Below are 12,389 nucleotides of genomic sequence, written 5' to 3' on the forward strand. Positions count from 1 at the left end.
TGTGTGTGCTTATTACTGCTTTTAGCCTTTGAGTCTTTTGGGGTGAATAATTCCCAAAGTATCAATTCATTAGAAGCAGCCTTCCGTGAGGAAAGGAAATGGTATGTTAGCCACCCGGTTTCTCACTTGGTTATTTTGAACTCTTCCTATTCTAGGTGCTGTAGGAAGATACCTGTGTGATCCTTTACCCTAAGAGTCACAGGCACCAAACCCAGGAACTTTGTAACTGCTGAGAAGCTGCAACATAAACACAGCAAGTGAACAGGCACAAACACCTTCAGCATTTGTGACTCTGGATGGAGCACATGCAGGAACCGGTTTAGACCCTTAGGGCTTACTGAGAGGGAAGACCTTATGAGTGATGTCAGTGCCTGCCTTCCCCATCTACATCTATCAAGTTCTCAGGAGGAATCCGAGCTTAGTCTGGAGCCAGAAATGCACCTCAGTGCACATAGACCCAAGCTAAAAGCAGCACACACCGGGGAGACTGTTAAAAAAAAAAATCAAACAAAAAACCCCTCACCACATCTTACATCCTCACTGCCAACTGGCCAACCAAAAGGTGTGCTAGGATGAGACTCTTCACATTTATTTTCAAGGATCTTTCTGGGAACAAAAGGGTCTTTAAAAAAGTTTGTGTAAACTGGGCATTAGTGGCACACGCCTTTAATCCCAGCACTTGGAAGGCAGAGGCAGGCGGATTTCTGTGAGTTCAAGACCAGGCTACAGATCTACAGAGCAAGTGCCAGGATAGGCTCCAACGCTACACAGACAAACCCTGTCTCGAAGAAACAAAAACGAACAAAAAGTTTGTGTATACACATCTCTGTGTGTGTGTGTGTGTGTGTGTGTGTGTGTGTGTGTGTGTGTGTGTGTGTGTATGTGTTTGTGTGTGTGAGAGAGAGAGTGTGTGTGAGTGTGTGTTTGTGTGTGTGTGTGTGTGAGAGAGAGAGAGAGAGTGTGTGTGTGTGTGTGTGTATGTGTGTGCGCGTGCGCGCTCTTGCACGTGAGCCCACAGAGGCCAGAAGAGGGTTTCAGATCTAGAGCTGCAGTTACAGTAGTTGTGAGTGAGCAGCCTGGTGTGGGTGCTGGGAACAGAACTCTGGCCCTCTTCAAGAGCAGTAAGTTCTGTCTACTGAGCTATTTCTCCAGCTCCAAGAAAAACATTCTTAAATTCACAAACTGTCAAGACAGTCTCTGCTGTCAGTCACCTGGGGAATTACAGTATTTGAATTGGTTCTGATGGGAAGTAGATGGTTTCAAGTTAGGTAATAACAGAAACTCCACCTTCCACAGACCTCCTGAGGACAGGAAGTGAGGCTGAATGCTGGCTGTCTCCACTCAGCAAAGCAGGGGCTTTTCTTCCCAGGAGGGAGCGGGCTCAACCAGTGCTGACACCCTGATAAGCCACTCTACAGCAGCTAGTTGTCACCCTGCCGGGATGATGTGCTACCCCAGTGCCACACAGAGCCAGGGAGGCATCAGAGCGCTCACACACCCATTGTACTTTCCTATGAGGGCCTAAAAATACAAAGCCACTACCAAGGACTCTGACCTGACTGAATACCTGAACTGTCAGAATGTTCAGGAAGACAGAAAACTTCCATGCTGAGGGATCATCTGTTCAAACTGCAGCCTGGTCTTGAGGCCCAAGAGGTCAGACACTAACCCTGGAGTGTTGAGAGGTCAGGCCTTTAGGAGGCCATTAGATTACAGGGAGAGGTTCTTGCACTGTACCATTTTGAGACATTTTTCAGCAAGAGGGCCAGTCCCTTGAGCCTCAGAGACTGCAGGCTATATAAACCCTTTTTCTTCATGAAGTAACCTAGCTGGTTATTTCATTATAGCAATGGAAAATTGACTAATACATTCCAAGAACAAGTTTCAGTGCATTTGCTTTGAAACCTCAAAGCCCTGGCTTGACAAAATCAACAAAATTTCTTTAGTGAGTCACTGGGATGAGAAACAAAGTCCATACTGGTTTAGACTGACTCCTCTTATCCAAAGTGCCCTCCTTCTATAGGAATTAATGTCTGCTGTAAGCCAACTGGCCATTATTCTCTCTAGTGATCAGAACTGTTCACTGGAGGGAGACCCACCTCACAAGCCTATTTTAGTCTGTATATCCTGCCCGAGGAGAGAAAACAATGTTTACTATCTGAAGAATCTAAATAATGTTAAATTTCTGCTACAGGAGTTTGACCTTTACCTCTATTTGTCAATTTAAACAATAGTACATATTGCATAGTACTTAGGAATTGAAGTGATCCAAAGCAAGAAGCCAGCGAAGACAGAAGGTGGAAGTCGACAGTTGTTATGTGACATTAAGGCAGCAGAGAGGAGAAAAGAAACATGATTTTGCTAAGTGCAAAAGCATTTGGGGAGGCCTGCAAGATAGGTTAGTGTAAAGGCACCTGCTGCTAATATACCCAAATGATGCTCCACCACCCCACAAGGACACTTGCTCAACTATCTTCATAGCAGCTCTATTCATAAGAGCCGGAAACTGGAAACAACCTAGATGTCCCTCAACAGAAGAATGGATAAAGAAAATGTGACACATGTACACAGTGGAGTATTACTCAGCTGTTAAAAACAATGACATCGTGAAATTTGCCATTGGAGTGGATCTGGGAATGAGGGAGAGAAACTGGGAGGAGGGGAAACTATATGATGCAATACATGAGAGAATAATAAATAAACTGACTCAGAACACTACCTGTGAACTGGTCGTGTGGGCTTTCTTATTAATGTAAAATGTTAAATGTCAGGACTGTAGCCATCTTGAGGTACTATGAGCATAAATGACATCTGAGATGAACAACTGTACTGTGACAGGGAAGTATTTGTAAGTCCACTGTGGGAAGTTCCATACTATGGCAATTTGTCAACCAGATCACAGCAGAAAGAACTGACAAGTTAGAGGTCACTGAAAATCCCTGTAGGTTCATAGACCCCCTGAAATCTGTGAGGCTTTTTGGGGTCTGTGCTCTAGGCTAAGGTCTGTCCACTAGATGTTCTTGAGCTCTCCTTTAATTCCTAAGGTTTGTGAGTTACGTGAAAATTAGCACCTTTCCCCTAGATGTCATTATTATATGCTCAGTGGATGTTAACAAACTGGTTTCCATGGTCATTTTTGAAGGGGCATCATCTAGGTGATGAGTTTGCATGTTTCTCTCCCGAGGATTAGCCTTCATGTTTAACACAACTAGCAAACAAAAAGGAGTTTTAGGTTTTAAAGATTTACTTGAATTATTTATTTATGTGTATACGTGCGTGGATGCCCACAGAGGTCACAAGGGAAAGTAAGATCCCCTGGAGCTAAATTACAGGTGGCTGTGGTCTGTCTGGCCATCCCATGGGGGTCAGAGTGTATCTTATGGGTGTGGGTTCTCTCTGTCCATTTTATGGGTCCCACAGATTGAACACAGGGTATCAGGCATGGCAGCAAGCACCTTTATCCACTAAGCTGTCTTACTGGCCAGGGACTTTTTTGTTTTGAGACAAGGTTTCTCTACATAGCCCTGGCTGACTTGGGACTCACTATGTAAACTATGTAGTCTCAGAGATCAGCCTGCCTCTGCTTCCTGAGAGGTGGGATTAAAGGTGTGCACCACCATACCCAGATCTTATTTTTTAATATTACACTGAGAAAAAATGAACATACATATTCAGTGGAATGTCAAAAATACTGCTTTAAACATCTAACTCACCAGACACATAGTGCCAACCCAGTGCTCAGAGCAGAGAAGCTGCATGGTCCAGCGCCTTACCGACCGGCCAGGCAGCCCTGGGCAAACCTTTCTTCAACACGTCATCTTCCCATCACTGGTTCCCCCAACCCAGAAGCTCCCTATACCCAACCCTGCCAAACACACAGCAACAGGAGGAGTGAGATATTAGTGTAAACACGGCTGGCCATGCTCTGGGTCATCTTACCTTTATCGTTGTTCCAAACAGAAGACAGTCCACTCTTCTTACAATCTTCAACCAGCTCTTGCTGCCAATGAGTGAAAACCCTTCCTGAAACAGCAATTAGGTGGAGTTAGTGACAGAAGCTGAAAGGGTCACTGGAGATACAGCGTTGCTGCTTCCTAGGAACAAGCTGGTGCCTGTTCTTAATTCACACCCATGGAAGTGACGCCACCAAATGCTGAGGTGAACACCCCACCAGTGCCATTTAAAAAATGGTTCTTCACCCCTTTGTATTAAAACAATACCAGAGTAGCAAACATTACATTCATACTTGCTGTAAAACACATTTCTAGGCTTCTGGCTTTGCCTGAACCACCTCCTATTCCCAAGAAAAAGGCTTTGCTATTCTTGTTTTTGAGTTTATCAGACCCAGTGCTACCATCATGGTGAGATTCCTCATCATAACAACCTTATTTTCCCAATAATAGAAAACATAAGGCCATTTTTTTGAGTATTTACTTCTTTTTTACATATAATAGGGGTGGCAGCAGAGGACACACAAATCTCAGAATGCTGAGAGGGCCTCGCACTGTCTGCAGAATGGACATCAAGCTCTTAACCCTGAGGTAGAAAGAACAAAAATTCCTGTGGACAGTTTCTTCACCTGAGAAAGTCAAGAACTTAAAGGTCAAGTAAACAGAAGAAAATGCCCTTGGTCATTCCAGCCTCCTCAGTTTCTCTTTCAAAATCCCTAGTGATAAAGTTTCCTTGGAAAGTCACCAATATTTTCTTTTTAAAATCAGAACAGGAAGTCAGGCAAAGCATTTATGGTTTCCCCTTAAAACTTCTTCAGTCTTGCATGGTGGTTCACACCTGACATACTCAGAAGGACTGAGTAGGGAGGGTGGCTACAAGTTTGAGGCCTGCCCAAGTTTCATAATGAGACTCAGTTTCAAAATAAAAACAAAAATTCTCAGATTAGTAAAAAGAAATGTGTAATTATGACATCCCAAATGATAAGCTGTTTCAGGCGGCAGGCTGTGGAGACGGTATAGAGTACATATTAGTTCAGTGCTTACGGGGATAATTTGATAATGCTGATACTGCAAATGTGTTTGTCCTTTACCCTAATAGTCCAAGTGTTGAGGACACATTTATAGGTCAGCCTGCATTCATTCTGACATGATGCATGGACAGGATAGGCATTACTGCATTAAGATTGATTATATTTATTTATTATTTAATCTGGCAGGAGGGAGAAGGTGGAGGGGGCCATCATGCAGGTGTGGAGTTAATTACAATTGTGTGGCCAATACTCAGATCTATTACTGGCTACCTCTAAGAGGACATCTTGCAGGGATCAATCTCCTTCCAACGCGTGGGTCTGGGGACTGAACTCATGTTATTAGACTTAGTGATAGACACCTTTGCCCACTGAAATTTCTCATCAGCCCCTGCTGCATTTTAAAGGTTTTATGTGTATGAGTGTTTTGCCCGCATGTATATATGGGCATCACATGGCTGCAGTGCCTACACAGTCCAGAAGAGGGCAATCAATCCCCTGGAACAGAAATTAAAATAGGTTGGTTGTGAGCCTTGTGAATGCTGGAAACCAAAACCCAGTTCCTCTGACAGAGCTGTAAGTGCTCTTAACTGCTGAGCCATCTCTCTAGGACTTGTCCTCACCTGCATTTGTAAAAGGTAAGAAACAACTCAAGCATACACCAAAGATAGACTGATTGAATTGTGGATGCTGTGTAAGGTAATAACATACAGCTATAAAAAAGAATGAAAACTCCATCAGTGCTGTCCAGTAGAAACAAAATTTGAGCCACATATGTAACTTAAATTTTTCTAGTTATTATTTTAGAAAGATACTGATATATGTCATTTTAATATTTTGTTAATAATTTGATTTATTATATTTTACATAAAATATTTAATAATTTAGCCTAATATATGAAAACGTCAAATATGTAGAAAAATAAACAGTTAAATAGTATTTTTTAAATAATTAAAATTGGTCTGTGAAATCCAGCATGTTTCTTTAAATAATTTATTTGACCTTTATTTTATGTGCATTGGGGTAAAGGTATCAGATCCCCTAGAACTAGAGTTACAGACAGTTGTAATCTGCCATGTGGGTGCTGGGAATTGAACCTGGGTCCTCTGGGAGAACAGTCAGTGCTCTTAACCACTGAGCAATTTCTCCAACCCAATCCAGCATTTTTACACTCACTGTGGGTACTATATATTTTTCTTTATTATTGGTGTGTGTGTGTGCACATGTGGAGGTCAGAGGTCAGCCGACAGGAGTGTTTTCCCTCCTTCCACCTTTTACGAGGGCTCCAGGGGTCAAATTCAGGTGGTTGGGCTTATGCAGCAAGCCCTTTCCTGCTGAGCCACATCACAGCCCCAAGTTAGTAATGTGAAATGCAGCTCTAAAAACAAGAGTTTAAAAGGAAAACATTTTATATCACATCCACTTTTAAAACTATATATTGAAATTAAATGATATTTGAAAGCCAGGTCTTTTTGCTGTTGTTTTGCACTTCATATCCAGCCTGTCTGCAGCACAGAATGGAGGGGCAATCTCTGGCCTGTGCCTGACTCTCCCCTTGGTCCCTTCACACTCTGACCACCTTTATTTTGCTGGCCTTGGGCAAAGTATCCCAGAGGTTCTTTGGCTAGAACGGCAGTGGGTCCCAAGGGGCCTTACAGTGCCCATCACTGTAAGGGCAGTTGTACACAGTGGCTCTCCTGCATGCTGTACTGTGCAGCTCATTTCCAGACCCCCCCAAATCCCACCTAATACTTGCCATGGTAGATCATGTCATAATCTGAGTACCCGTGAAGCTAAGGCAGAAGGATTGCCATAAGCTCAAAGCCAGCCTGAGCTACACAGTGAAGTCCACAGTGAGGCCCAATCTCGAAAAAGTCAACAATAAAAACTCTCCATAAACAAAGAGGAAGCCATCAAGAGAGGTAGCAAAGGACCCAAAGACTTGGGTGCTGAGTCCAGCTGTGAATAAGCTAAGTCCAAGGATGGCCACAGGAACACCTTTGTCCTCACCCTCCCGTGTTTCTTTCCCTCACTGAATGCCCCACCCCGCCCCTTTCCAGGGTCTTCCTATGTAGCCCACACTGGCCTCCAACTTGAGGTCCTCCTGTCTCAGCCTCCCAAATGCTGAGATTACAGGTCTGCTTCTCCACACAGCCTCAGGTGCCTCCTGGCTCCAACTTTTCTGACCAGTGTAAGCCAATTGCTACTCAGGAGGACGTCATGGCAGGTAGGGTCACTGGTACTCAGCAAGATAAACCAACTTTAAACCCATGACAAGTGTGACTTGATGAGCTTTGAAGTGAACAGGGCACGTCACTTTCAAGAAAATGATAAAGCATTCCCACCTGCTACAAAGACCCTGAATCCGAGGAAGCAGCATAGAGACTGTAGTTACAAAAATAGCTCGATGACTAACCGCTGGTAATCCTCTCAGTTCCAAACTCTGGGTGCCAAAGGCTTCCTGATGAAGGGGAGCAGGCATTTAGGTGCCAGGGAATATATTTTAAAAATGAGATCCTGCCGAAGCTTCGGGGATATGTTTCTACTCACTTAGGAAGCTCCTAGTTTATGAGGTTCAATTTACACTGAAAACAGGAAAAAATATCCACATAACAGAGTCTTTGTAGAATGCAATGTGAGGGAAGGAAAACAAAGCAAAAGGAATTTGGGTCCTAAAAATGTATACTTTCAACAGTATAACCAATGATTATCAAGGTAATAAAAAAGAGCAATGAGATAGGCAATAAAAACAATTTGTGACTGAGTCAGGGTTAGATTTTAGTCTAAGACTTGAATGTGGATATTTCCACTTCATTAAAAAATTTGCAATGTTGTGACAGAGAAGGAATAACGGTCTAATTCCCAAGGGCCAGCCATCCCATACTTCCCACGAAAACAAACTGCATGCCTCAGACTGATGGTTACATCCAAGCTGAGATGCCACACAGGAACCTCCTGGGTTTGGATGCTGTGCCTGATGTCTCTGTCTCTGTCTCTGTCTCTCCCTCTCTCTCTCTCCCTCTCTCTCTCTCTCTCTCTCTCTCTCTCTCTCTCTCTCTCTCTCTCTCTCATCTATCTATCTATCTATCTATCTATCTATCTATCTATCTATCTATCTATCTATCTATCTATCTAAAACCAGTTGGTCTCATGCTGAACTACAGACAATTTAAAATTAAGATAAATAGTAAATAGCAGCCACAATATAAGGCCCACTACGTGGCACTGATTACACCAGTCATTCCTGTCAATTATTGGACCATAGTTAAGAGGCTGTTGTCATAAATACCTACCTGCTGCGCATGCTTACCCCAATAAAGCCACCAGCTATGCCTCTGACTGGCATCACATGGTAGGTTGAACCAATCAGCTCTCTCTCTGGTTCTCCACAGGCTGTGTCCACAGGCTTTCTTTCCAAGCACCGTACAAAGCTTTTATCTTCCCTAATAAAGCCTGGAGACACCAGAGGCCCCTTGCACTGAGAGTTTTCCAGACTACAATCTCACCCTTGTTTATTCCCAAATGAAACCTTTTGCCTGGAGATCTATTTTCTGTTTGCATTTTTTGAGACATGGTCTCATCACACAGTCCAGACTGCCCTAAAACTTCCAACCCCTGGTCTCCACCACAGATTCTTTTTTTTTTTTTGTATCCTGTAATGTAAATTTTCAAACATGCATACAGGAGTAGAGAAAAAATAGCACAGTAAAGTGATCTTCTGGCTACAACTTCATCACACAGCCCATGTTACTTCATTTACACCCACTCGACAGCCACCCACTCCCTGGATCATTCTATTCTGAAGCTAAGACAGATATCTGTAAATATCACACAATATATATTTCTTCAAGGCTAAGGTCTCTTCTTAAAACATAACCACAAAACCAATCCTTAAAAATTAACAACTCTGCCAGGTGGTGGTGGCACATCTCTTTAATCCCAGCACTCGGGAGGCAGAGGTAGGCAGATCTCTGTGAGTTTGAGGCCAGTCTGGTCTACAAAGCCAGTTCCAGGATAGCCAAGAACAGCTAAAGCTACATAGAGAAACCCTGTCTTGAAAAAACAAAACAAACCAAAAACAAACAACAAACAAAAAAACCAACCAACCAAAACCAAAACCAAAACCCAAAAAACTCTTTCCTGCTATCAAATGCCTTTGATACTTTCACATTTCCCTATCTTCTGGGGTTTTTTTCTACATTCCTTCATTTTCTAAAAAGGTATCCAAAAACCATCCACACACTGTGACATGGGAGAATACCATCCACACACTGACACTAAGTGACATAGCATCCACACACTGTGACACTGGGCAGAATACCGTCCCATACTGTGACATGGGGCTGATGTGTCCTTTCAGTCTTGCAGACTTCTCCATGTCTTTTCTCATCTTCCCTTGCAACCTTTGTTGAGATGTTGATCCCCAGGTCTCTAGATCAATGATTAACAGCCCTGTAAAGGGCTGCTGAATAAATACTCAAGCGTGTGGGTCTTGCAGTCTTCAGGCCCCATGTGAACTCAGGCCTGTAGTGAAAGCAGCCACAGGCAAACAAGTGTGGCTGCAATCTAACAAGGATTTAGCCAAACACTGAAATAAGAATTGCATACAATTTTTCATTGCTCACAAGGTATTATTCCTTTCTGAATGCTTTTTAACCACTGGGAAATATATAAAGTAGGGGCTGTATAACAATTTGATCATGGGGCTGGAGAGGTGGCTCAGAGGTTAAGAGCACTGACTGCTCTTCCAGAGGTCCTGAGTTCAATTTCCAGCAACCACATGGTGGCCCACAACCACCCGTTATGAGATCTGGTGCCCTCTTCTAGTGTGCAGATATACATGGAAGCAGAATGTTGGATACATAATAAATAAATAAATAAAATATTTTAAAAAAACAATTTGATCATTAGAATCCACATAAAAAGCCAGGCACAATGTTACATTATAACCCTAGTCTGACAAGAAGCAGACAAGTGGACCCCTGGGCTAGCTGCCCAGTTATTCTAGCCTAATCAGCAAACATAGATTTTTTGAGGTAGTAAGACACCCTGCCTCAAAATTAAAGTGTATGGCTCCTAAGGAATAACAGTCACGGTTGACCTCTGGCCTCTACCTGCAGATGTGTGCACTCACACACATTAACACACATCCGCACACTGCAGAAAACAAAGGCCACTCAGCCCACTGTTTGTCACTTCCCTAGACTCACTCTGTTCTTGTACCTCCATGGATGCTTTTCACATATATCCTATCTCCAATATTCTTTATAGATCAAGAAGTCTGAGCAAATTCGGGCTTATCATCTTTCTTTGGATTTTGTTACTACAGACACACCATGTCTGTCCTTGTGTGTGTGAATTAACAGTTATTGTGAGCACTGCCTATACTCATTCATTCTTCAGAATCTGAAAAAGTGGTATTTTTGTTCCTTCTTCACTTACGAACTTGAATATCTCTGATGAGGAACTTTCAGCCCAGCATGGTGGTGCACATCCATCATTCCAGCTCTCCAGCATGTAGAGGCAAGGAGGGTTTCAGATTGAGGCCAGCCTCCGCTATATGGTGAGACACCATCTCAAAAATCAAAACCAACCAAACAAAAACACAGAAGAAGAGATGAGACCTGTGGAGATGGCTCAGACAGGACAGTATTAGTATTAGGACCTGAATTTGATCACCAGCACCATGGTGGTGTGTGTTTGTAATACCAGTGCTGGGGAGGCAGAGACAAGGGGTTCCCTGGAGTTCATTGGCCATCCAGCCATCCAGCTGAATCAGAGCGCCTCAGGTCCAGTGTAAGACTCTAACTCAAAAAGTAAAGTGGGTATCTTTCAAGGAAAGAGACCCAAGGCTGACCTCTGACCTCCACATGCACACATGCAAATGTATGCACACATATATACATTTTCAGAAGAGTCTTCATCAACTATTCTGATATTCTAGGTAATGACAGGAAAGGCAGGATAAATGCTTACTTTATCTCTCATTTTTGTTGGATTTCAAGATAATGGTTGTGGTTCCTTAGTATTCTGCAGAGAGCAAGGACTTCCACACTCTGAAACAAAATCCAAATATAACTGCTGTTTCAAACCACTGTAGTTATTGATGCTCCAGTGACCTGTGTGGTTAATAAAGACCTTTTCAGAAAGGTTGACTCCTGCATCCTATGGGTGTGACTTTAGTGACCTCAAGGTATGGGAAATTCAGCTGCCTCTGCTGCTTCCTATAAGCGATGACACAATGCAAGTCTTCTAGCTGTCAGCGATTTGATTCATCCGCTCATACCTGGAGAGTCACGGGAAGGCCAGGCCATCTAATTGGTTGAAGGCATAGGTCTTTTCATTTGCAGTTTCACTGACAAACTAGTAGAAATTAAAATGCTATCGTGCCATTTCTGCCTAAGAGGGACAAGAGGGTCACACATTCTACTCATTATAAACAACTTAGAACTGAACAACTGCTGGAAGCATTATGTATATACAGAGATGACAACAAGTGGAGCAGGATGTCAGGACCTGAAAGGGAAACAGGCAGAGTGAGTGAGCCTACGCTCACTAAGCCTTGTGCTCGGAATCAGTTTCCAGACTAAAGCCAGGCATGCTGGTTCACATCTGTAATCTCAACACTTGGGAGGAAGGAAGATCGGAGTTCAAGGTCACTCTTGCCTACTTACCAACTTCAAGGCCAGCCTGTGCTACATAAGACCCTGTCTCAAATATTTTTTTTAAAAAAAAGACTGATAGATTTTATTTTATGTATATGAGTGTTTTGCTTGTATTTATCTGTGTGCATCATGTGTTATGTCTGGTGTCCAGAGGTCAAAAGAGGGCGTCAGAGCCCCAGGAACAGGAGTTACAGAGGTTGTGAGCCACCATGTGGGTACTGGAAATCAAACTTGGGTCCTCTGTAAGAGAAACAAATGCCCTAAACTCCTGAGTTGTTGCTCCAGCCAATCCAACATCTCAAAAACCTTTAAAAATAAGAAAAAAAATTCAGACTGACAAAGAAAAGCAGAACCTACTGAGCTTGTAGCCTTGAGTTGAGAAAAAAGATGGGGAAAAGACTGAAGTGGCTAGATCTGGCTACAGGATTGCTGGAAGAGCAGACTGCTCTCTGGCAGAGCTTCAGAAACCTGCCTCAGAGGTCCTAAAGCCTCTGGCTGATCCGCAGTCTGGGGACTGCAGATGTGATACAAACCCTGTTCAAGAGTAACCTTTCGGTGAGAAACAACACCAGGGAGACAGCCAGGCAGTCCCAGAGTCCCACAGGCTAGAACTGTTCTGCAGTTAGAGTTGAGCAGCTTCCCGGAATGCAGAGGCCATTCAGGATACAGCACACCTCAAAATGCTGCTGAATTAGCTGCAGGGTGAAGGCCTCTCTACACCCACCCCAGAGAGCATCAACACTAGT

General features: G+C 43.3%; 1 protein-coding gene across 3 annotated transcripts in view; it reads right to left on the reverse strand.

The window, feature by feature from the left end:
- Positions 1-12,389, reverse strand: part of Rec114 (REC114 meiotic recombination protein) — an 83,264-nt gene that overhangs the window by 7,244 nt on the left and 63,631 nt on the right. For 2 of the 3 annotated variants that reach the window (XM_035443742.1, XM_035443743.1), the window contains exon 3: positions 3,940-4,023. The exons of the other annotated variant lie outside the window; for it this stretch is intronic. In XM_035443742.1, the coding sequence (XP_035299633.1) occupies positions 3,940-4,023 (84 nt within the window). The remainder of the gene's footprint in view (positions 1-3,939; positions 4,024-12,389) is intronic. 3 annotated transcript variants of the gene reach the window in all.

Source organism: Cricetulus griseus, chromosome 4 (assembly GCF_003668045.3).
Source record: "Cricetulus griseus strain 17A/GY chromosome 4, alternate assembly CriGri-PICRH-1.0, whole genome shotgun sequence".
Taxonomy (NCBI): Eukaryota; Metazoa; Chordata; class Mammalia; order Rodentia; family Cricetidae; genus Cricetulus; species Cricetulus griseus.